Below are 25,449 nucleotides of genomic sequence, written 5' to 3' on the forward strand. Positions count from 1 at the left end.
CAAGCCCCTGTGTCCAACCTGGCTGGGTTAGATTAGACATCTAATCCAAGATTTAGCTTAGACATTAGGAAGTTCTTCCCTGTGAGGGTGCTGAGGCGCTGGCACAGGGTGCCCAGAGAAGCTGTGGCTGCCCCATCCCTGGCAGTGTTCAAGGCCAGGTTGGACACAGGGGCTTGGAGCAACCTGCTCTAGCGGAAGGTGTCCCTGCACATGGTAGGGGGTTAGGACTGGATGAGCTTTAAGGTCCCTTCCAGCTGAAATCAGTCCATGATCATTAGTGAGAACTGTTCTGGAAGTTCTCATGGAAGCCTCATGCCTTTATGGAAGTTATCATCTTACTGACCAGCCTGCCACTTAGAAAATCAGGCTATATTCCTGATTATAGAAATAGTCCACATTAAAGAAAGACATCAATTTAAACAGGAACACCACCAAGCAGAACCAGTGTGATGTGGAAATGAGTAACTACACTTCATCCTAACAAATAAAAATAAAAACCATTGCTGGATAACAAACTGCCTTTGCAGATAAAAAGTAAATCCCTCCAATTTAAATCCATCATGAGCAAAATCCCTCTGGAAAAAAAATCCAGACCAAATCATTATGATGACTGCCTTTATATTCATAACTGTATTTATGCAGACTAAGATAAGGGCAATCAATCCACATGCCTCAGGACAAAAAGCCCATCTTCTGCACGGATCAGGATAAAGAAGACTCCTCACCACGTGTTCCATGGTTAAGGGCACCAGGGGACATACTTTACTGGACTCAGGAATTTTCAGGCATTGGTCACTGCTAGAAACAAATACCAAATATATGGCACACTCATATGGTCCAGCGGTAAATCCCAACTGCTTCCCAACACATGGAATTTAGTGCATGAACTTTGCATGTACAGGGACCTCACGCCAAACCAAGCATCTTGTCAGCTCTAAGAATCTGCCTGGCTTTTCTGGAGTTCTGTATTCAGTCACCCAAAGTGCACGAGCATTTCCCCTTTCACCATTGAATTTCCTTCTTTTCTCCTCCCAAATTCCTTCTGTTCCATATAGGAACATCCCTCCTGTTATACCACAAACATAGCTCAGAAAGACATCTTTTGCCTGGAGCATCCCTATCATGCAATCACCTGCACCTCTGCAACTTGAAGAGAATCCTGAGGTACACTTTGTTTCCTACAGAGCTCTGTAGGTCACTTGCAGCAGTGTCTGTATTGTTCCAAGAGGTCTGCAGGGATGTGTTATGGGCTGAACAGAAGCTGAGACCTGGCAGAGCTCACAGGCACAGGATGCCAGTCATCCAGTAGCAGCACTTCACCTTCTCTTCCAGCTGCCTTTTCTCTCAGCTGTTTAAAGGGTGGTTCCTGCCCTTCTGCTCCCTCAAAAATGAGGTGAGGAGGGGGAAAGAATAAAGCATAACTCAAGATATATTTATTTAATCAACCTGGCAGGGAAAACCATCATCTTGCATTGAAAGGGACTTCGCCTGTGAGGATGTGATGCAGATGAGGCCCCAGCAACACAATCAGGCTGTTCCCAAGCACAAACTGGGGATCGAGGATCAAAAGGAAGGAATATTTTTATAACTCTACTCTTATCTGTAGCTGTCACACCAAAGGCTACTGAGGTGGAATGAGAACAGAGTTTCAATCACCAAGCTAAGGAGACAAAGTCACTGAAATGGGTACCGTTCCCACAGGCTTTGCAGGATCCACATTCCAAAAGGCAGACATGAAATGATGCCATCTCCTCAACAGCTCACCTGCAGGGCATGGCTCTTGGGAATAGCTGCTATCACGAGAACAGCTGCAGCATTTCATTGTTCTACACTAGCCTTTGTTCCAGGGAATGCAGAAGAGAGCAAAACCCAAAGCAAGCACAGCCTGCACAGCAGAGGCTTGTCTTACCATCGCTGGGGGAAGAAGGTCCCGCACAGCACTTAGCAACACAGGAAACAAGAAACCCAGGTATGTTTTCCTTTGCTAATATTCTACAGGAAGTATTAGCCAACAGGAGCAAACTTGCTAAAAAAGCATCTATTTCCCCCACTGTCTACATCAAAAGTTATAAAGACAGTGGAGCCAAGAGTTTAACTAATATTAACAGGGAAGTGACGTATGTTTCAGGACAAGGCTTAGATTAACTCCCAAGTTAAATTAGTCTATAAATGAGTGATTGCAATAATACCTCCACGTCAGTTGTACAGAACTCTTTCAAATCCTCCATGTGCCATTTGTGCAATGCTTTGACTCATAGATCAGCTTTTTTCAGGGTGTTTGGTTTTTCTTTGTAAGCTTGAAAACCAGTACAAAACGAAGTCAGTGCAGCACCCCTCAATCTTACTTTTCAACATTACCATGCGAACATTTCCTATTTAATGGGAATTATCACCTTGAAATGAAATCAGAAAGAAGCATTTATGAACCTCTTGTAACAACTCATGATAACTCAGTGCACAATGAAGCTGTTGGTCGTTCAGTGTGAGCATTTCATTGCAGTACACAGCTCCCTCCATTTCCAACATCTGTAACAGAGCAATAGACAAAAGCATTTCTATAAAACATGTGGTCTTAAGCTGAAGAAAAAAAAATGGCAAAAGCTGCTTCCCGGTTCTAAACTTCTCAAGATTTCATGGCAACAAAGTACCCTCTAATAATAACTAAAGGAAAAGGTTTTCCAACTCCTTTGCAATATCGTATCAAACTCTGTACAGAACATTTGCATTTATATCAGCTACTTTATCCTGGCTGACTGTAAGAGGAGTATTGAATTCAGCCACACTGTTCAAGAGTAACTTTTATTTCCCCAGGCCAACAACAAAAATTGAGTATTGATCTTGACAACTGTTCTTTTCTCCAGGAGCTAAATCACATCCTCCTGCTTAATTACCCAGTCTCTAGCAGCTTATCTGAAGAGATGGGCTGCATGAGATCCATGTGAAGTTTTTCATATGAAAACAAACCTCCCATTGTGACAAGCATGTCCAATGAAGAATTACTGACACACCTTGGAGGGGCACATTACGGGGTTTCTCAGGACTTTTTCTCTCCTCCCATTCCTTACCAAGCGATACTCCTGTTAGACTGGGAAGTTTCCTGCTTCCAAGCCACGAAACCCTCCTCATCTTGACAGCATCCCAGACTGGTTTTGGTTGGAAGGGATGCGAAAGCTCATCCAGCCCCAACTCCCTGCCATGGGCAGGGACACCTTCCACTAGAGCAGGTTGCTCCAAGCCCCTGTGTCCACCCTGGCCTTGAACACTGCCAGGGATGGGGCAGCCACAGCTTCTCTGGGCACCCTGTGCCAGCGCCTCACCACCCTCACAGGGAAGAGCTTCTGCCTCAGAGCACATCTCAATCTCCCCTCTGGCAGGTTCAAGCCATTCCCCTTGTCCTGTCCCTACAGGCCCTTGTCCAAAGCCCCTCTCCAGGTTTCCTGGAGCCGCTTCAGGCACTGGAGCTGCTCTAAGGTGTCCCCTTCAGGAGCCTTCTCTTCTCCAGCTGCCCCAGCCCAGCTCTCTCAGCCTGGCTCCAGAGCAGAGCTGCTCCAGCCCTCGCAGCAGCTCTGTGGCCTCCTCTGGCCTCGCTCCAGCAGCTCCACGTCCCTCTTGTGCTGTTCCCCAGAGCTGGATCAGGACTGCAGGGGGGGGGTGTCTCCCCAGAGCTCAGCAGAGGGGCAGGATCCCCTCCCTCGAGTAGCTGCTCATGCTCTAGGGGTGCAGGAACAGCACATAGGGGGGTTCTGACCTCAAGCGTGCACTGCTGGGGTATGGGGAGCTTAGGAGTCACCTGCTGTCATCATCCAAACAGGCAGAGAAGCTCACGTCCAAGAGAGCCTTTTCCAGACACCAGTTAACCACGTCTAAATACTATTTTTAATGAAAGTCTTATCTCTGTCCCTTTATTAATACTCATTTAAACGATACTCACTGGCCTTGCTTTTCATGTGAGCTCATCCCACTAGAAGGAAAACACTTTTCAGAGGAGACTCCCCCCACGCTGTTAGGACTCCATTTGCAAGGTATGCCCTTCCCCATCCCCCAGAGGAAAAAAGGACTTTTCCCTCTTCTCCCTTTCTCCTTGGTTACTGGAGAAAGAAAAAAGCAGGGGGATGGTAAATAAGCAGAGAGCAGAAAACAAGCCCCAAGCTTCCCAAATCACAGCTTTCCAAAGCACACTCATTTGAATGGAGCCCATCAAATAAAGATTTTAAGGAGCTCTGATTAACTATTGTGGATGGCTAAAAAAAAACCAGTGCTAAACTTCTACATGCTGCTGGGAACTGTGTGCAAACATACTATTCTGATCCTGCTATCTCCCCATAACCATTATTTTGGGACTAAACCCTAATATTTTGTATCTTCTTTTCCTTTAACCACCTGTCAGCCCTGGGTCTGGTCTTAATTTTAAGCACTCTTTCTTGTTTCCTCACTTCCTGCTGAGCAACTCTTCCCTCTCACTGACAGTTCACTACTTTATGCCTCGAGGTCATTCAATCTTCTCCTGTCCCATGTCACACCCTATCAGAGCCAATGGAAAAAAGACCCAAACAAACCATCCACAGCCAAAAAAACCCCAACAAAATAAGATCGCTCATTTCCAAGGGCAGGGTTCGCCATGTTTTCTGGCCATTGGCTTTTCCTGGACAGAAGCAAGCTGGGACTTAATTTTCAGTATCACTTCTAAAGATCAAATAGAAATGAAGTCTTATAATGCTGTCCTGTAGAAACCAAAAGCATCACCAGTGGGTAACAGATGCCCAGGCACATACTGGTTATAGAATTTCAGATTAGATATTATCCAGTTTAATAAAACTTCTTTGTGCTCAAGAGCAAGACTTTTGATAATTAGTTTTTATGGGGTTTATATAATGAAAAACTTTTTAAGTCCATGAAATCAACTTCCATTCACTCTGATCCACAACCTAAAAATACTAAATGATCTTGATATGAGTTCCGTTATGGTGTAACGACTTTGTAAGCTCATGCTGTGCATTCTGGTCATGCTTTTGCTCTGATGCAAGGTTGAGAGTCAAGAAACTCACAGGAGACAACTGCAGCTCTGTAAGTGAGCTTCTGATGCTTGATTTGAAGTGTAAGTAAAACCTGGTCCTTCCCAAATCCTCTTCTGATTTAGAGATGAAAATAAAAATGCTACTCCCTAGCACACGAGTATCCAATGTCTATGTGAAAAGATGCTAATAAGATTGTTTAGTAAAAGGGACATTGACTCCTCAGTGTTGGAAGGTCACAGACATCTTGTGTTTACGGTTATACTGATTTCTTGCAATTTAATCACAACATCCCAGAGTGGTTTGTGTTGGAAGGGACCTTAAAGCTCATCCAGCTCCAACCCCCTGCCATGGGCAGGGACACCTTCCACTAGAGCAGGTTGCTCCAAGCCCCTGTGTCCAGCCTGGCCTTGAACACTGCCAGGGATGGGGCAGCCACAGCTTCTCTGGGCACCCTGTGCCAGCGTCTCAGCACCCTCACAGGGAAGAAAGTCTTCATTTAAATATCTATTTAAATAAGTACCTACTTCTTCACCAGTTTAGGTGATACACTCTACCATTACTTCTGCAGCCAATTTTGTTATCCCTTATTAGGGACTACAATAAACACAGTGCCAACACTAAACAGTCCAGTAAAATAGGACAACTCCGGTCACCTACTGACTGCAGACAGATGTGTAGCAGTTTGGTACTTGCCTCTTGCTAAGAAAAAATAATGACAAAGAACCAAAACTTCACCTGAAAACAGCAGCATCACTCATCCCTCACCTATTTAAAACCCCTCAATTTTCACTGATGTCATTAGGCACTCTAAGAAAAACGAAGGACGCAGTGCTGCCTTCTGGGTTCAGTGCATCATTTAGTATCTTTACCATGGAAGTTTTGTGTAATTATCCTCAACATAGGGTATTTTGAGGGAGTCCCATGATATAAGGAAATTGGAATAATGAGTTGCATTTTCCTCTCCCTCATATCAGCTGGCATTTTGTGGAAGCTGTACATCTTCAGATATTGGGTAAGTCTATCCCTTTCTTCAAATCTATACTTAGAATGAAGATCATTACAATTTCTCCACCCCAAAGAACCTAAATGCCATCACCATCAATCTCCACAAGCTCTCTATGACAACTATCATTAACAGAATGACCTTCTCCAGGTAGATTTTCATTAGTAAATTAGGACAGAAAATAGTGAGTTGCTCAGCTCACCCAACTGGAACACATTATCCATGGCATCCTTCATGATGTTCATCAATACCTGTGCTGAGCAATTGGGGATCCAGTACAAGACATCATTCAGCACAAAGCCAACAGCCTTTCTGTTGTTTTATTTTTACCCCTGCAGTAAGCTAGAGCATAGTTTCTTCACAGGTAATACAGCCAAGTTTGGTTGCAGCAGAACGTATCTGCAGAGTCCCAACACATGAACCACACCAGCTCAGCGCATCCTATTTCCATCTGCAAATGCCCAGTCCCAGGCCTGGCCTGCAGTTATTTCTGCTGAGGGTTAGATAATGTGCCCACACTAGAGCAGGAGACAGCCAAAGATGAGTACCAGAGCATGTGCCCATTTCCCAAACAGGTCAGGACATCACCCATGTCACTTTATGCTTTCTACCTAGCTACAGAAAAGCCTCCAAACATCTGCGTTCTGCCAATGGACAGATGCTGAACACAGCAAACACCTCCACACCACATCCTCAAGCGCAGATTTATGGTTTTTACCAATTCTTCTAAAGATACACTAAATGTTCAGTGCTTTATAACCTGTGTAGTAAAGGAAAGGCAGTAAGGGTGTGCCCCCCTGCCCCACAATGCACACAACCTGCCCTGCTTCCTCTCTTGGTAGAGGAAGAGGATGCTGCTGGGGATGCTCAGCATCAGCTGCTGGGATAATGGGTGAGGAAGGCTAACACTGCACTGCTCAATCCCATCCCAGGAGGGATCCGGCTGTTCTTAAGGCATTCCTCCCCCTGCAGCCTTGCTGTTTCGTCAGAAAGAGTAACTGGAACCAGAATGCTTTTGTATGAGCTTTGCATTACTTCAATCCAGTTGCTGCAAACCACTAACTTGTGAGGAACGAAGGATTTAGAGAGAGGAGAGCAGCCTTTTCGTCTGTTCTTTGTTCACAGGACAGGGAGGATGCTGCAAACATTACAGAAATGCAAACCTTGAGAAGACAGTTGTGTGGAGGGAAAAAGTGCAGGATAGAAAACTGCCTTGTTCATCCCCTTGCAAAGCACAGAGCTTGATTTCCTTTAATGGCTAACGATTAATGTATGAGACCATATATTCAGCCATTATATCTGAAACATGAGAAACATGATCTCTTGTTTTTTCCTGGAAAGGCCAATATAGCTTAGAAAGAGGACAGACACTTCCTGTCCCCGGAGCAAAATTGATCTGTTCCAATATGAAAGAGAAAGGGAAGACGCTGCTCAGCATTTGAACAGGTTTCTTTGTCAGGAGTGAGGAGAAGACTCACTTCCACCAAATGGAATACAAGAAACTAAACGCTTCCCACTTCACCACACTGCACTCATGAACGGACAGCACTATTTGTTAAGAATTGAAGCTGAACCTAAGAACAACATATCTTTTTCATGCGCTTACAGGGTGACGATTTCATATTGACCAGTCTTAGGAACAATTTGCCTTCTGGAGAACTGGTTAGAAAAGTCTCATCCTCTGGCCCATTCCAACAGAAAGCAGCCGTACAGCAGAGCAGAAAGTCTGGCAAATACACGACATGCATAAAAACAACAGTTCCCTGAACACTTGCCTATGAAATAGGAAGTAAAATGTTCCAGGATACAGGAAAATTCATCATGTTAATTCAGACCACTGACAAAGCACATCTACAGGGATGTGAGGAAGACCATTTGTTACTATAGTAGTGGAAAAAAGCATCTCTGCTGTACTCCGAAGCTGTAGCAACCTACCTGCACACTTAGTCCTTGTTGTGAGCGGTGGTCCAGGGGGGCCGGTGCCTCCTTCTCCAGGGCGAGTGAGCAGCACCCGGATCTCATACTCCACATCAGGGTCCAAATGCCACAATTTGTAATTAGGAGAGTCTACGATGTGTGTTTCAGCCCAATTCCCCGTGGTCGTCCGGTACTCCACCTCTTTCAGTATGATGGGCCCATCTCCAATGATGGAGTTGGCATTGGGCTTGATCCACAGGTACGTGGCACCGACAGCCAGCAGCTCGGGGGGGGCGATGGGAGTTGGGGGCTCTGTGGACAACAAGAAATCATGGAAGCATGAGACTATTGTGGCTAAAGGAGCAAATTTCCACTTGCAGGAATACAGTAACCTCGAAGCAACTATGGTTTAAAATAAGACACAAAGTCACTTTGAAGAGATCAGAAGGTTTATACTTATTCCCCCTGTAAGCATTTGAGCAATAGCATTCAGTAGAATACTGAAGGGTGAGGGTGGAAAGAGGTTTTAAATAAAGATAACTGAGTACATTTGGCATACACCAAGTACAAAAAGGCTCCAGTACAACAGCCCTTCCTCTGCCCTGTGACCTGTTGTGGCAGAATATCACAATCATTTCTCATGGAATTGGGGTTCAGCCAAATAAATGAGTGTAATGTTTACTGTGACACAACCAGCAATGAGTGGAAATCTCAAATGACTTGCTAATTCTATGATTTTACCAAGGAAAAGAAAGGTTAAAAATCAGATGTGTTTGTAAATCAAAGCACTGGCGCTGCGTGTGAGAAAATACAGGTGAAGTTAAACACTAGGGATCATAGAACCATCCCAGAATCCCAGACTGGTTTGGGTTGGAAGGGACCTTAAAGCTCATCCAGTTCCAACCCCCTGCCACCATGTCACTCTAAGCCCCTGTGTCCAACCTGGCCTTGAACACTGCCAGGGATGGGGCAGCCCCAGCTCCTCTGGGCACCCTGTGCCAGGGCCTCAGCACCCTGTGACAGTGCCTCACCATGGGATCTTCCCATGGTCGACAATATCAGTTGTGAGGATGCTGCTAGAACGGACTACCTGAGCTTTTGGAAGCTCAGAACTAAGGCAAACTCCAAGGCAGCAGTGAATCAACACTTCCTGTCATATTTGATTACAGAGTTTGCTTAACTTCAGGAGCAAAGGCACACAAGCAAAGTCTGCACGAGGCTTGAAGAGTGCCCAGACATCTGAAAAGCATCGTGAAGAGGCAGGAACCTGGCTGCTGAATATCACTTCTGTGATAAAAAGAAAAGCAAACCAATAAAAGACATCTCAGCAGCACCCTTCGATGAAAGCTCCAAAATAAAGCAAAATGAAACGTCTACAGGGCTCTGGCTGCCTGCCTGGCTTTTATTCTTCCCCCTCTCATCAGTGTATAAATAACACTTGCATATTGGAAGCTGCATGAACAGCCTATGCCTTTTGGTTCTGAAAACCTTCAAACCTGAGCTGAACTGTGCATTACGAGCAATTCCCTTAGTCTCCTCTGGCCCTCCCTCTGTCACACACTAATGTGCTTTGCCCTAGGCCCTGAGGACACAAACTCTCTTCTGTTGTGAAAATAGGGCAACAAAAGGACATCTCTGTCTCAGAAAAAGGAACCTATGAACTTACAGCATGACATTCATGTTAGAGTTGTGTAGGAGTTATTCCAAACCCAGCTTAAAGGTGATTTCTCAAAGAACCCACAGAACTGGAAGAATCTAGGACCCACAGAAACAGGGAAGAAAGGAGCATGAGCACCACGTGATGGGAGGAAGAAGGGCCCTTCCCCTCTGGAGAAGTCTTGCAGGCTAACATCTGCTCAATGAAGAGAAATGAATGTGTAGAAACCATTACTACACAAAATGATCAACTGAAACATTATTAATTTCATTTCCTCTGGCTAACTAATGGCAATGAACCACACTGCCTCCTTGACACTGACTGCAGCAGTTGTGCATTGTACCCCTGGAAAAAAAAGCAACCTGAATTGTCACTGCAGCAGGTATCCAGCATGAGCCAAACGCACCGTTGTGAGGTAAGCTTTGTGTGGAATGCCAGTCTCTGCTTTGATTTGGCACTGTTCGCCTAACTCCTGCCAGAACCCTTTTCTGATACGTCAGACTGATTATGTTTTGACTTAGGAAGATGATTTGTCCAAGAAATTTGCTTTCAGGAAATGCATGTGGATACATTTTCATTAAAAAATGAAGTTGTTATAAATCACAGTTTATTACTTGTTTCGTGGTGCAAGGCAATTAAAAGATAGACTTAGTGCTTTTTATTCCCAATGCAAAAATGACATCTTACAAGTCACATCCGAGCGGAACACAAGGCAAATGAAATATTAAACTCCATTCTCCTGGACTGCAGACTTCAATAGCAGCATGATCCTGGTTACTTTGGGATTTGATTGCAAGTTAGAAGAGATTTATGGGACAGAACTTAATTAATAGAGCAGTTTGTCCTGCTAAAACCAGCCGTGGACGTCTCATCTAGCACTTCCAGAAACTACTATTGCCAAAATGATTTCAACTAAGATGACAAACAGCATTACTGTCTTCTCTATTGCAGGTCACATCTAAACCTCCCCCCAAAAAATGTGATGGTCCCCCCAAAAAGCGATGGTGGTTCCACCCCATTAATTTCCCCCTTTTTAAGCACCATTTGAAAACCATGTGCTGAAGAATACTGGAAAATGAGGAGTTTAAACTCTTCCCATTTTCCAAATTTAACAGCTCCTATAGTACTTACTCAAGGCTCAAACCCACCTCACTGAGAATTATGGGCTCTTTCCTACTGGCACCAACTGGACAAGAAGCATTTGTTTTATATCACTCTGTGCCAGATTCCTGCAAGCGATGGACACGAGTCACCCATCATTTAGTCAAAGTGGCACATAACTATGGACCATTTCTTGCCATTGGTAACTAAACTCACTTGTGATTTACAGGTGACCAGCCTGATATAGTGAGCTCACTGTTTAATTAAAATCTCTACATGACCTTAATTATTAAACAAACAGGGTGACAGATCAGCCTCATGCATGTGTAACCGGGACCAACCAGCCCCACTTGATCAGTGTTTTAAATCGTAAGCCTTGTCTGGCCTCTTGCTCCCCTTTAACTCTTCTCCTTCCTCCTCTTCCTCCAAGTGCAGAGGAGAAGCCACAGGCTTCCCAGCAATAAGGACATTTGGAACTGGATTTCTGGAACTGGAACAGTATCTAGTCTCAACCCCAGATGGAAGGACACAGAAAAATGTGGTTCCCTGGTTCCCACTTTCAAGGAAATGAAAGATATACATCAAATGAGGTCTAAAAAAGTGAGTTACTGAACACAAGTAGGTTTTACTGGATGTGCAAAGCAGTTCCAGTCATACAGACATGAGAGGAATTCAGGATATGCCTTCCTTCTCCCATCTGAAGAGCTGTGGATTACCGCTGGGAAGCTGCAGAACCCTATTGGGGCTTTAAAATGGCAGAAAGTTCAGCAACGCAAAGAGTGTGAGAAAACAAAACTAACCTCAAGGACCAAAAAAGACCAAAGAGAATCAGAGAAGATCTTGGGTTGGAAAGGACCCATAAGGATCATCAAGTCCAACTCCCTGCTCCTCACAGGAATACCTAAAACTCAACCCTATGATTAAGGGCATCATCCAGACACTCCTTGAGCTCCAATAGGAATGGAAACTACTGTGGAAAACGCACAGTATTTTACTTTTTGGCAACTGCTCCTGAGTGTTTCTACTCTACTCCTGGCATATTTCTTTATGTGATTTTCTAAGCAAGGCAATTCTAAGCAATCGTTAGATGATGGAAGAAAATTGCGCTCCATGAATCCTCCAGATGCAACTGGAAGACTGAAAAGTAAGAGGAAAATCCCCCAACAAGTGTTATCACTGTCTCCTATGAAATAATCCAGAAGAAAAAGGCATTACAGAAAATATAATCTTAAACCAGCTGGATAAACCCCTTAAGCTATGGATCTTCGAGGAATAAAACTTAATTCTCTGAGAATTCCTTTCTTGTTCTTAACAAGACCACCTGATAAAATGTACAGTCAAGATAAGCAGGAACTTCAACTTGTAGTGATGGCCCACGGGTGGCTTTAGACAACGGGAACCCCTAATGCTACAAAACACCAGTATATCACAAGGTTCAACAATTCTGATTCTAAAGTGCTAACCTGCACCTTGTTTTGTTACTGAACAATCATGCCAACACATTAATTCCTCACACAACTCTCTCAAACACTGAAATAACCTCTCAATTTTGGACTAAGAAAGTCAGAAAACCAGAGAGGCCCCAGAGGAGGCTGACCCAAGCCTGTTTAACAGAGGAGAAAAGCAGGTCTGTATCTGGCTTGGCCACCCAGTCCGCACCTTCCACTCTGTTTGCTGACCTGGAAACCCTTCCAAACTATCCACTGCAGATGCCTCACAACCAGGCCAGGGCTACAGAGCAGCAGAAGGTGGCTGCAACATGCACAGACAGCCCCCTACAGTGTTCTCACACACCCCCAACATACAGCACGGGCTCAAAATCAGATCAGAATAGTCTCTGATATTCTCTGGAGGTTGAAGAGCTGGGGATGGGAGCTTGTCGTGGTTTAAGCCCAGCCGGCAACTTGGAACCACGCAGCCGCTCGCTCACCCCCCCCCCTTTTTCTTCCTCCCCCCGCTCCCGGAGGGATGGGGAGGAGAATCGGAGGAATGTAACTCCCACGAGTTGAGATAACAGCTCTCCAGTAACTAAGGTATAATACAAACCACTACTGCTACCAATAATAATGATAAGAGGAATAACAAGGGAAAAGGACACAACCGCTCCCCACCCGCCGACCAATACCCAGCCCGACCCGAGCAGCGATCTGGGCCTTCCGGGTAACTCCTCCCAGTTTCTATACTGGGCATGACGTGCTGTGGTATGGAATTCCCCTTTGGCCAGTTTGGGTCAGGTGTCCTGCCTCTGCTTCCTCCTGGCTTCCCCTCCTCTCTGGCCAAGCATGAGACTGAGAAAGTCCTTGGTCAGAGTAAACATTACTTAGCAACAACTAAAAACATCGGTGTTATCAGCGTTGTTCCCAGACTGAAAGTCAAAAACACAGCACTGCACCAGCTACTAAGAAGGAGAAAAAATGACTGCTGTAGCTGAACCCAGGACAGAGCTGCTACCAAAAGACATTTGCCCAACAAGCAAGTGTTTTCAAACATGACACTGCTTATTCCTCTACTAATGGGAGCTGCAAGCTACATGAGCAGCTGTGGACTGTGCTTGCCAAGTGAAGAAGGATGGGACTGGAAGGCAAGGGAACCAAGTTTCAAGCTTCTGAGAACTTTTTTAAGCAAAACAAACACAGAACAAAACATATTTTATGCTTTTCTACAGAACAGCCACAGACTATTGCAATTTAAAAGCTATTGAGATCACAGGTACTTATATTTGCATTTAAGGAGGCAATCCTAGCTGTTCTAAATAAAAATGGCATCATGTTAAGTGCTTTTCTTCTGACTTTTTGCCCCTCCATCCTTTAGGCAGAATTTGTCAACTTTGCAAATCTTACTGCTGGCTACTGGAGATTCACTTGACTAAGCAGCACCCCTGAGTACCCTTTCTAGTTCTACACCACAGCAATAAGCGCTCTGAGCTCTTAATGACAGTATTTACCCTGGCAGTGCTCATTAGCACACTTCTTACTACTGGAGTAAATGGAGTTGTTGAATTCTGTTTTCCAGGGATTGTCCAAACTCCCTGTTCCATCTATTGCACAAACAAATGGCACAACGACTTTTACAGTGTTTAGCATGAGACTATTTCACTGTGCTGCCACCATGCTAACAGGCTTTTGTCCGAAAGAGAGACATTCAGATGTGTCTCACAGTGACAGAACAGGCTGACAGCAGTGGCACATGTCAACAGTGTCGGAAGAGAAAGTGATGCCTTAATTCACCCGCATGCGTAAACTGCACCAGCAAACAGCACAGTCTGTGTGCTCCAAACCAGAAATGCCCAGGACCAATTCTGACATCAGCAATTTAGAATATTTAATTAAAGCCAAAATCCAGTAAAAGGAGAGATGTTGAGGAAGGGGATTCTGCCCCTCTGCTGTGCTCTGGGAAGACCCTCCCGTAGTCCTGCATCCAGCTCTGGAGCAGCAACACAAGAGTGTCACCAAGTGGAGTAAGAGACCCAATATTTGGCAGGATGCTTGTCTTCTGACATCCCCCAAACCCAAAATTCAAAGACTATTCCCTTTACAACAGTGTAGGTGCAGCACTTACATACTAAAGGAGAACTTGCTGCAGCCTGATGAAAATGCAGAATACACGATCTCTCTGTGTTTTCCCCTTAAGCAGCAGTGGAAAAGGTCCTCAGTGATTTGAATATGTCTGTTCTAAATTAAGCAATTAGGTTTAAAGAGAAGAACCCTGTAATGCTACAGGAGTTACTATAAAGCAGTAGAAAACCTCTTAACCATTTCCTAGAAGCACTGCAGTCATCATGCAAGACAGCAGAACAAACCTTAGCTGATCAAAGTTCATCTGCATTAGCGTCATCCTATCAAACACAAGCTCCTGAGAGCAGGAAGAGCTGGAGCAGACCCACTGCCTCCTGCCAACTCTTCCAGTGGTGGTACAGGTTCAAGGAGAGGGGCAGTGGTAACAAGGGGGATTCCAGTAGCACACTGTTCCATTAGCATTTCACACTATTTGTGTCTCAGAAGCTTAGCTTGGATCCACCAGAGCCTCAGAGGATGCTTTCATTCTCTAATAAAGAAGAAAATAGCATCGGATTAGGTGAACACTATCTCATTTCCCAGTGTAAATTAAGTGAATTAGATGGAAGACTGTGCTCTAATTGTAAAGCTTATTACAAGAACTCACATGGATTAGAACTGAATGCTTCTCTTTGAATCATCATTTGTACTGTAAAAGAGGAAATAAAGGTGACTACAAACTCTCATGGCTCAGTATTGATACGTAGGAATCCTCAGGATTGCAGCAGAACACGTTCATGAAGCTGGTGCACTGAGTGCTAGAAGGAAACTTTTATTCCCAGGGCCAGGAGGTATCCCCTGCACAGGGCACAAGCAGTCTCCTAGGTAATCCCTAAGAATGACAAGCTCCCCAGGGCTGGGAATCACAGACAATTAACTCTCATTTTTAATGTGCATGTAATTTTCTGAGTTTTTCAACTGCAAAATAGCTACAAACTGACATCATGAACAGGAGCAGTAGAAGCTGCTGCGAGGGCTGGAGCAGCTCTGCTCTGGAGCCAGGCTGAGAGAGCTGGGCTGGGGCAGCTGCAGAAGAGAAGGCTCCTGAAGGGGACACCTTAGAGCAGCTCCAGTGCCTAAAGGGGCTCCAAGAAACCTGGAGAGGGGCTTTGGACAAGGGCCTGTAGGGACAGGACAAGGGGAATGGCTTGAACCTGCCAGAGGGGAGATTGAGATGAGCTCTTGGGCAGAAGCTCTTCCCTGGGAGGGTGCTGAGGCGCTGGCACAGGGTGCCCAGAGAAGCTGTGGCTGCCCCATCCCTGGCAGTGTTCAAGGCCAGGTTGGACACAGGGGCTTGGAGCAACCTGCTCTAGTGGAAGGGGTCCCTGCCTGTGGCATGGGTTGGAACTGGATGAGCTTTAAGGTCCCTTCCAACACAAACCACTCAGGGATGTTGAGATTAATGTAGGCATTAGGAATATCTGACAGGCAACAGGAAATAAAAGCCCAAAACAAGCAAGCACCTGATAAGGGAGATTAAAATACTGGAGCTTTCTAGAAACTCTGGTGAAAGCATACTGATTTCTCCAGCAGAAGCTGCTGCAACTGTGCATGCACCAATGGTCATTCAAGTTGCAGGTCACTTCTGGACCTGTATCTGAGTTTTTGTAATCCCAGGGTTTCTACAGTCTATGCATATTCACAACCTACACTGTTTCCTTTAAAAAACAATTCCACAGTTGAAAACATCAGTCTATGTGAGGCTCTTCTTTCTTTCCTATGACTCCAGAAAGACTGCACAGAGATATGGAAAGATGCATCCACACCCAATCAAAAAGAATGTCCTCTCCACCAGTCCATAGCCAGGGGCAGCTTTAGCTCTCCCTCGTGTTTCTAGCTCCATGGACTATTTAAGCTCATATATCATGTGTTATTAAATCTGTTTCAGCTTTCTGCATGAACAAGCGGCTGATCTCCCATTGGGACTGGCAATGTAAACTCAACGCACACCAAAAAAGGAGAAAGGCAGGAATAAACACATAAACTGTGAAACATGTAATTTCAGGTCAACTCAAGTTCAAGCAGCTTCATCAGTTGCTATGCTACCAGCTTATGATGGTGGGAAACGAGGAAGGCAAAAGGATTTTATAGCTTTGTCTGTAGTGGCCATTTAGCACCTCTTGCTTTCTGGCACATCTCTGTCTGCAGATTGAAGGATCGTTAGTCTTTAAGCTGCTGCAGTGGCAAGTGACTGGAGGTATTGACCACTATGAAGCAGCATGGAACGGTTTCTCTGGATTGATTAAGTAGCTTAATCCATAGCAACCTGCTAGGTTTGCAGGAAAAGCCTGAGGCAGGATTCTTCATTTCATTTGAGGCAAAGAGGGGAATTAAGCACTGCCCTTTACCACCCTGTGCACCATCTAGAGATGTGCAGCGCAGATGAGCAGCAGCAAGGAGAGCTGAGGCAATAGCCAGACTGGAGTTTAAACATGAAGACCTCCATGGCAGAGACCTGTAGACTCAAGAACATCCATTCTGCTGTTGCACCACGGATACCGATCTCTCTTCCTGCAAATACATCGCGTACCCCTGAGCTGGGTCAGCTCGAAGAGGGAGGACAGTGCATTTCAAGACATGCTCACCATGAATCCTCACAACGTATTGGTGGAGCAAGTATCAGTATCTTGGTTTATAATAGGAAATCGTGATTAATGGAGGGCTGTAGGGCAAGAGATTGAATGCAGTCTGGTGTTTCAGCCTACAGACTTTATGACCCCCTCCACAGAAGCATATGCCAGGCTTGACACATAAATTTAGGCTCTTCTGGCCCATACAGCAAAATGTTCTCATTTAAGCATTTATTTTCCCATGACAGATCTGTGACAAACACTAATCACATTTGACCATGAGGAGGCAAGTCAAGTCTGACATGGCCTTTAAAGAGCTGATGCTGTCATGGACATAGCAAAGTCAGTGACAGGGGTCTTGGGAAGCCATCATGGTGCAGATACACACACACACCCCCCCACTAAAGCAGCACCCAAGGAACATTTAAAGCCATGCATCTGGATCATGGGAAGCAGCATGAACAAGCATCCAGGCAGTGAAGTCCAAGAGTGCATGGCCACCTGAGTGCATGTTTGCTTGATAATCATCTGCACAAGGACATGGGTCAGAGCTCATATTCATACAAACCTTGGGTGAATCAGGGGTGACTAATTCTGAAAGGATCTCTGCTGAGTGCTCATTTTGGAAGTCATTCCAGTCTCAATGACTGAAATGACAGACCTGGGCAGGCTGAGGCACAGTTAGCACAGGGGAAGAGTAGGCTTTGCTGTCATCTCAGCTGTGCTTCATGTAAGAGTTTCCTCTCTCTACTTCTTTCTCTGGGGTTAGCACAGACATACTCCCCAGGGAAACTGAGAGAAACTACTTGAACACCAGGGTATCAGTGCTATTTAAACACTCCTTAGGCAGATTCCAGAACATTCACAGTAATAACTCCTACTGAAATTGCCCCATCATTTACACCTGAAGTAGCACTTTTCATCCCAGAAACTCAACACAGATGAATCATCCTTCCACAACAAATACACAACAAAGTGTGAAAATGAGCCAAGTTACTGCCAATAACTGTTGTGTTGCCACGAAGGCCACGCTGCTCATACAGCTATGTGAACAACCTCATCATTCATTGACATGTCAACGTGGCACGAATCTTTGCTTCTGGTGGCAAAAAGAATCATAGTCTGCAAGATAAACATCAGGAGGAACAACGTGAAGTTCCATAGCAATTTCCAGAAAATAAAGGGATCTCCTCCACCTCCAGTCTACCGTCAGTGTAAAACATACACAAAAGAAGCAGGTCTGCTATACAGAGACATACAACTAGAACCAAATGTTTCTACTCATACTCGTGTATTCCAACTGGTTTTTCCCCAAAGAATGAATAAACTTCCTACTTGTGAATGTAGCTGAAAGAATATCTGACAGTCAAGCCCATTCATCCTAAATATGCTCCAACAATATGAAGAATCTTTCTCAAAACATACTTTCTCCGCTTATCCCATCTTGTCCACCTAGATGTACCTAAAAGCCTTGCTCATTTAGAGACAAGGCAAACTACAGTCAATTTGGTTTCTGTCTTCTCTCTTTTTATTTCTTACATCAATCTCATTCATACAAATAAAATAGCCTTGAAGCACAGTTTGGTTTGGAACATGGGGATCGTGTAGACTAAATCCACAAGCTATCTGTACACTTCTAACTGTGCACAGTACTTGCAGACAGCTGAGAAGTCACACTGACATCATGAACTTCATGTCTGATACACCCCATTCTATTTCAAGACTCTCAACCTGATATCACAACCTCACCTGTGAAACAGCAGAAAGGAGACATTTCAAAACCTCTTTAGTCATAAAGGAACCTATTTTGTAGCCATTAAAGACAAGAGATTGAAGGCCTAAGACAGCAATCTACTGCAGTGAACAATGAGTGACACTTGCACTCATGTATTCTTAGAGCTACAACCGGGTGAGCAGCCAGTAGCAGAGAAATGATGGGGATGGGAAGTGAGAGCTGGTAATTTCCCCAGCTGCAGCAGAGGGGAAAAAAACATCCAAGCACAGGGAGTAATTGCCTAACCACAAGGCCAGTCTCTCTTAAATCCAATAGCCCAACCAAGGAAAATTAAACAGGATACTTCCCCTAGACTTGAACTCCACCAGAGATCCAGGATCCTGCATGTTAAGAGTTTTGCTGCTTTTTCGTAAGTCTCCAAATACTCCCAGCAATTTCTGCACTTGGTTAAGGAATTCTTTTGTTCCATACATACCCTGCTTACTGTTGTGTTGCCCCTGAGACAGTGAATAAAAACAAGATCTCCTACCACCAGACAAATTTGGGAGCCTGTTTAGGCTTTGGAAGAGCTGCAGCAGGGCCTGTGGAGTTTAGGCTGTAGAAAGGAGGTGTTCTTAATGGGTCCTGTATCTGAAAACCTGTTAAGTCAACAAGGGTCCTGCACAGCCAGGAGCCTCCAGCATTTGAAGTTGTATGACAGAAACCTGTTCACTTAGAGGAGTTACGTTTGATTCCCATTATACCATTTATGCATATCCATGATGATGATCTCAAAACAGCTTCCTTGAAAGAAAAACTCTGTTATAAAAACATTTGTTCCAATGGCAAAATACTAGATTAAAAGGTTTTATCGAGGAGCCAGCAGGCAGAGTATTTACTGTGCTACACACCTTCCTAAACCAGAACCTGCAGATGTCCAAGCATTATCTGCATCGATGACTAAGTAGATTACTAATAGTTTCTTCATTGAAGCACACTTTCCCATCCAGAGTTTCCTGCTCACAATGAATTATTACTCCCCCAACCAACACAAACTGAACCTGCGTTTCCTGAGAAGGTTCAGATTCAATTTGGATTTACTGATTTAATCAGCTGAGAGTTTCTTACATAGTCTACTCCCCTCCAGGCATACATTTAGTAAGTTCCCAAGTTCAGCGTGTGCTGCAAAGGCTGAAAACAGGGAAAAGAGGGTGGGAAATCTACTGAGACATAGGAGGAACTTTTTTTTAACAATATGAAGAACAGTACAAAAGATTCAGATCATAACAAGTGGTCATCTTTTCAGCATGATGCACACTGGTATACAAGCTTTTATATACAACCTAACCATTTTTAATACCAGTATTCCCTAAGTATGGCTACCAAACAGGCCAAGAATCATCAAGAAACAGCAATTCACCCACATTTCCTGGCTGAAACAAGATCACAGGACTACCTAAACATAAGGCAACATCTGATTAAGCATCATACTACTGCAGAGCGGGATTTGAGCTCACCGCTGACTGAGGGAAGTGGATTAGATGTGTTTATATATGCACATACCTGCAGTATTTGTATGCTGTGATGTTTCTAGCATGGTGGTGATAAGCATTGTACAAACAGAGTACAAACAGTCTCTACACCAAACAGCTTGTAACTCAGCACACACAGACAGACAGGACAGAAAGGAACAGTGATGAGGCTCAGCCAGCAAGGCAGGCTGCAGTCTCTCTGCATTATCAGCCTGCTACAGAGTACTCTGTAGTCATAACAACAAAACTGAGAGATGCCAATTACCATAACAGCAAGCCCACAATTAGCAGTATCTGAACAACATGGCAACCTGTATATCGGCAGCTGAAACGCAAAATGACCAACTATGAGGTACAAAAGTTTTCTTCCTACATTAGAGTTTCAAATCGTGACTTGCAAAGTTCTTTTACTGCTTTGTAAGGGATGTTAATCACTTTGGACCAGGACCGCACTTCTTAGCTCAATGGAGAAGTCATTATGCTCAAGTCCATTATTCTGTGATCTGAAGGGTTGATGCACAAACAAGTTCAGTGAGGAAATGCCACCAGTTTGGAAACCTCAGTTTTGAACTCTAGAGCTGCATCTTTCACATTGAAGCAAAATATCAAAGGTTGATTTTCTAAGCATTTGCTACACACATAACATGGAGTTAGGACACATAAGGGTTTCTTTCCCATCACTTTGTATATGTGGAATTCCAGCAGCTGTGGATAACAAATTTTAAGCAGAGGAGTCACTGCATAAGCTGTCATATACACCATCAAGAATGCCTGTGTTAGTGATTTTATCACTCCATCATTATTAGGCATGGGGTCAAAATTCACTTTTCATGCTGTCAGTAATCCCTGTCAGGGACCTGGTGACACTTTCCATTGCAAACACATCTAGCATGAAAAAGTGCTGCAGTATTCCACTGAAACACAGACACTGGAAGGAAGAACAGCAACACAAAACATCCAGAACAGTCTTGCACGACTGTCTGAAAGGACCTGACCTGGTCATGCATAGTAAAGTATTCAGTTCTTCCAGTTTTCTTCTATTTATTTTCTGTCTTCACAAGCAGAAACCTACACTGTCCAAATAAAGTCCAGTTAGTACCTCATCAGAATATCCTTCAGTGCCACAGAAAAATATTTACTCCTCAAATGTGTAAATTTACATTCCCTCCTTGGACCCCAAATAAAAGTCACCAGATATGGTTAGACAAAACCACAACCTTCAGAAGAACTAGAGAAAAATATTATAGGTCAAACCTTACACAAAATACTTGCACCAGGGAAGTCTACTGCTATGTATGGCTATTGAAACCGTATCTATTTGGCTTCACTCAGAGTTCCTCTTTCCAAGGTATCCTTAAAACCAGTAGAAAATCTCCTGAGTTGAGGACAGGCAGATACAGATTATGGTGTAATGCCTGGCTCTAATGAATAGCATCTGATCATTTCCCTACCATTTGTTAACCATTCATCAGCTTAGCTCCTTGTAGGTTTGCTTAATTATTTAAGAAATACAAAGATATTTGGCTCTGGGCCTAATTCTTCTCTAGTTTATGCTGGTACAGATCCAAAGTAAATGGAGTTACCGCTGTGATGCAAATAAGCCAAGATTCTGCTCTTTTGTTGCCAGTAATCTGAAATGTTGATGGTTTCTTATCCTTCACAGGCCAGCTGATAAGACCCAGCACCAGAGGGAACTATTTTATAACGGAATCTGCTCGGTGCCTGCTCTGAACTCATTTGGTGCTTAGCAGGACCCTGGCACAGCTCCACAGTCCAATGAACATGATTAAAAGTGACTTGATGAATTTAGTCTATTGAACAGGTGGCTATAAGCAGTCTGGAGGGAGAGGAAAAGCACTATGTCCTAGGTGGAAATACTTTATGCTTTCTAGAATGGTTTAAACAAGGACAGGTCTGTGGAGCTGGGCACAGAAAACTTCCAGCATCTGAATTCCATTAAATGATGCCTGTCAAGAGCTCAGCAGCAACCAGGAGCAAAAAGTAGGGGCAAGGGAAAAGAAACCACTGCTTGGCTACCTGTGCTCCTCACCCCAGCATATTTAAGTAGATCCTGGGGTATTGGGAAGTAGAAGATGATGAGGAACACTCAAGACAGAACGCTGCTCAGCAAACACAGTTGTTGCAGGGAGTGGAGCACAGCCAGCCTCCGAGGATCTGCCTCCATTCCCCAACAAATCCAGGGACAAGCACAGCCAGCAGCTTACAGTCACAGCAAGCAATGCCAATGGGATGAGAAGGGACTAGAGACAGATGAAATTGCTGGGGAGCTACTCAAATTGACAGGCACACACTAATGGTATCCAAAGCTGCCTGCTCTGGGGCACAGGGAGAAAAGAATAGGGATTTAAATAGAGTTGTCTGTAGCTGATTTGTGATAAGATTACACAAAACCCTGATTTTAAGAAGTGTGCAATAATTTCATATAAGGAAAGAACTGAGCTAAGCCCACATGGACCTTCTGAGCAGCAACAGTTGATTCATGCACACGTATTATACACCCTAAGCAGAGCATTACAGGATTTCATTTCCAGGAGAGTTAAAGCAATGAAAAAACCAGAGAAGGGTACACTGGGACTAATGGACAGACATAGAACCAGTCCCAGAGCTGTAACAAAACCTTCTGGAACCAGCTTGATTACAAGTGTTCTCAATTATTAAATGTAAGACAAGAAAACCAAACAGTAGAAACAAATCTGCTGCTTTCATCTAGCAAAATGTGTTCCAAAGTTTTCCAGGAGAAGGCATCAGCCCTCTGGTAAGTTATATTATACATTTGCCTTCTACTCTGCTGCTCAGCTTGACAGCTGCCCTTCAATTTATTTGTGCAACTTATTGAAAGTTGACTAAAATACAGAATACAGGGAATCCGTGCAGTGATTCAGAGGCATCCCACACCCATCTATCACAAGCTGCCAGCCTGAACGTGACCTGCCCTGAGACTGGCAGCCCTTCACCTCCTCCCTCATAAAATCTGCTGCTGCATTTTCCTAGTATCTACCAATCCTCACTGCTAAAACCAAGCTGCCCTGAAACATGGACAGCAAGACTGAGGTGAACTCACACAGAATGATGACCTTGGAGCAGCTTCCAGTATCCAAAGGGGCCTACAAGGATGCTGGAGAGGGACTCTTCATCAGGGACTGTAGTGATAGGACAAGGGGTGATGGGTTCAAACTGAAACAGGGGAGATTCAGGTTGGATCTAAGGAAGAAGTTCTTCCCTGTGAGGGTGCTGAGGCGCTGGCACAGGGTGCCCTGAGAAGCTGTGGCTGCCCCATCCCTGGCAGTGTTCAAGGCCAGGCTGGACACAGGGGCTTGGAGCAACCTGCTCTAGCGTGAGGTGTCCCTGTCCATGGCAGGGGGTTGGCACTGGATGATCTTAAGGCCCTTTTTCAAGTGAAACCATTCTATGATTCTATGTACAAGCTTCAGCTGCAATGGTAACACTGCTCCTGTTATTACTGGAAATGCCTGAACTCCATCTAAGAATGGAAATCACCTCGTTATAGAAACTGAAAAACCCTCCCATTGATACAAAGGAAAACTATAATCTAGAACTAGAGGATATATGTTACAGGGAGAAACAAGCACTTCACACACACACACTTTCTTCTTTTATAGGGTTCTTAGGAGCTCATTTGGAATTTACAGTGCATGTAAATGCCACATGAATTTCAAGTACTGTGTTAGCTGCCAATCCATTACACAATCCCTTGCAATTTTAACTTACAGCTCTTAACTGCCTGTGGCACCTGGTTTGGATTCTAGTCCCTACAGCCCATTGCTTTCTATTTAGATGATCTTGTTATCCCATGGAAATCACAGGATTAACATTGCACAGCACCTCCCAGATAAGGTGTGCTTACAGTGGAACAGTGCCCAGTGTTTTATCAGGAAACAAGAACACACAGGAGACTACAAATAAGCTCTGTTCCACAGCAAAGGATTTCAATACCTAAATGGCTTTTACAGACAGTTATTAAATTTAACCACAAATGTTTAAGGTCCTTCTTTATGAGACATTACTACAGCAGGTAAGGGCAGGGGGGAAAGAAGACTCTGCTGCCTCTTCCATCTTGCTAGCTGAAATGACTGGCAAAGCCTCATAGTCCAGAGTGGGAACTAGATCAACTGAGAGGTCAGCACACAACGGCTTCTGCCACCCCTGCTACAGGGAGCAGCATTTCTTTTGCTGGGAAATCCAGCACAGTGCATCCATAAGAGCTGTGGGAGTAACTGGACAGCCTCCAGTAGTTCATGATCCTGAGAGGCAGGAACAAGGAATTAAGCAGGATCATAACCCTAGGCATCAGGAAAGCAGACTTCAGTGTGTTCAAGGTCCTGCTTAGGAAGATTCCTGTGGGTCCTGAAGAGTGGTCTAGAAGAACTGGCTGATTTTCACAGATCACCTGGTCAAAGCTCAGTGTTAACTGGTGAATAAGCTGCTTATCAGTTACTACTATTGAGAACATACAACTACTAGAACTGGTTCCAGGGTTATGCAGAGCACCCTCAGCTCAGACTTACATCAAGCCAAGGAACATACACATCAGCAGTCTGCAACAGCTCAGGATTGGGAGGGAACACTGCACCTAGAGGAGCCAGAGGCTTCCAGTCAGTTGTAGCTTGTTGCTGGTGGTTCCACAGACCAGACTGCCAATTTTGTGCTTGCAGTGAAGATTTTCTTCATCAGAAAGCCAGAATTTTCATAATGGTTTTGTGTACTGCTGTATTTTACACTTGTATGTTTAAGTCTTTTTCACTGCAGGCATAAACAAGGGGTTTGTTTTTTAGAGATCTGGACTCCTGAAGAACAGTGTAACACCTCCTGAAAGGAACTTGTAAAAACTAAGAGCAGGTTTCCTGAAAACATTAAGATCAAAAAAACCCAAAACAAAATCATTTCTTTGCATTATTCAACAAAAGGAAACAAAAAAAGCCTGAAGAGATAAAACTAGACTGCAGTACAGCTTGTCTTACCCACACGAGATACTCAAAGGCCTTCCCTAAGCTTTAATTGTGCAAAGGCAGGAGGCAATGAAACAGATGATGAAAGATGCAGCACACATGGTGTTCCCATGGCACGCGGGTATCCAAAGCTGTGTTGTATTATTTGGCCAGAATACAACCCACAAGTTAATATCCACAATTAGCTAACTTGACCCACAAGGCCTTTTCAAGTATCTTTTAAGTGCCTTTCGTTTGAATTGTACGTTACAAACCCCTTCACTTCTTTGATTCATTAAGTTCAGTGCCTCCTTCACATAGTAAGAGCAGAATCTGACTCTTCAATCAGTGGAACCCAAGAGACCTGAGGTAACCACATGAAAGGAGCCCAGGCACATGGAGGTTGAGGTTTTAAGCAT

General features: G+C 44.3%; 1 protein-coding gene across 1 annotated transcript in view; it reads right to left on the reverse strand.

Moving 5' to 3' along the window:
- Positions 1-25,449, reverse strand: part of LOC104403026 (receptor-type tyrosine-protein phosphatase T-like) — a gene marked incomplete at its 3' end in the record, with an annotated part of 167,887 nt that overhangs the window by 57,075 nt on the left and 85,363 nt on the right. The window contains exon 7 of the mRNA XM_010011059.1: positions 7,954-8,247. Within this exon, the coding sequence (XP_010009361.1) occupies positions 7,954-8,247 (294 nt within the window). The remainder of the gene's footprint in view (positions 1-7,953; positions 8,248-25,449) is intronic.

This window comes from Nestor notabilis, unplaced genomic scaffold, assembly GCF_000696875.1.
Source record: "Nestor notabilis isolate BGI_N333 unplaced genomic scaffold, ASM69687v1 scaffold11703, whole genome shotgun sequence".
NCBI lineage: Eukaryota > Metazoa > Chordata > Aves > Psittaciformes > Psittacidae > Nestor > Nestor notabilis.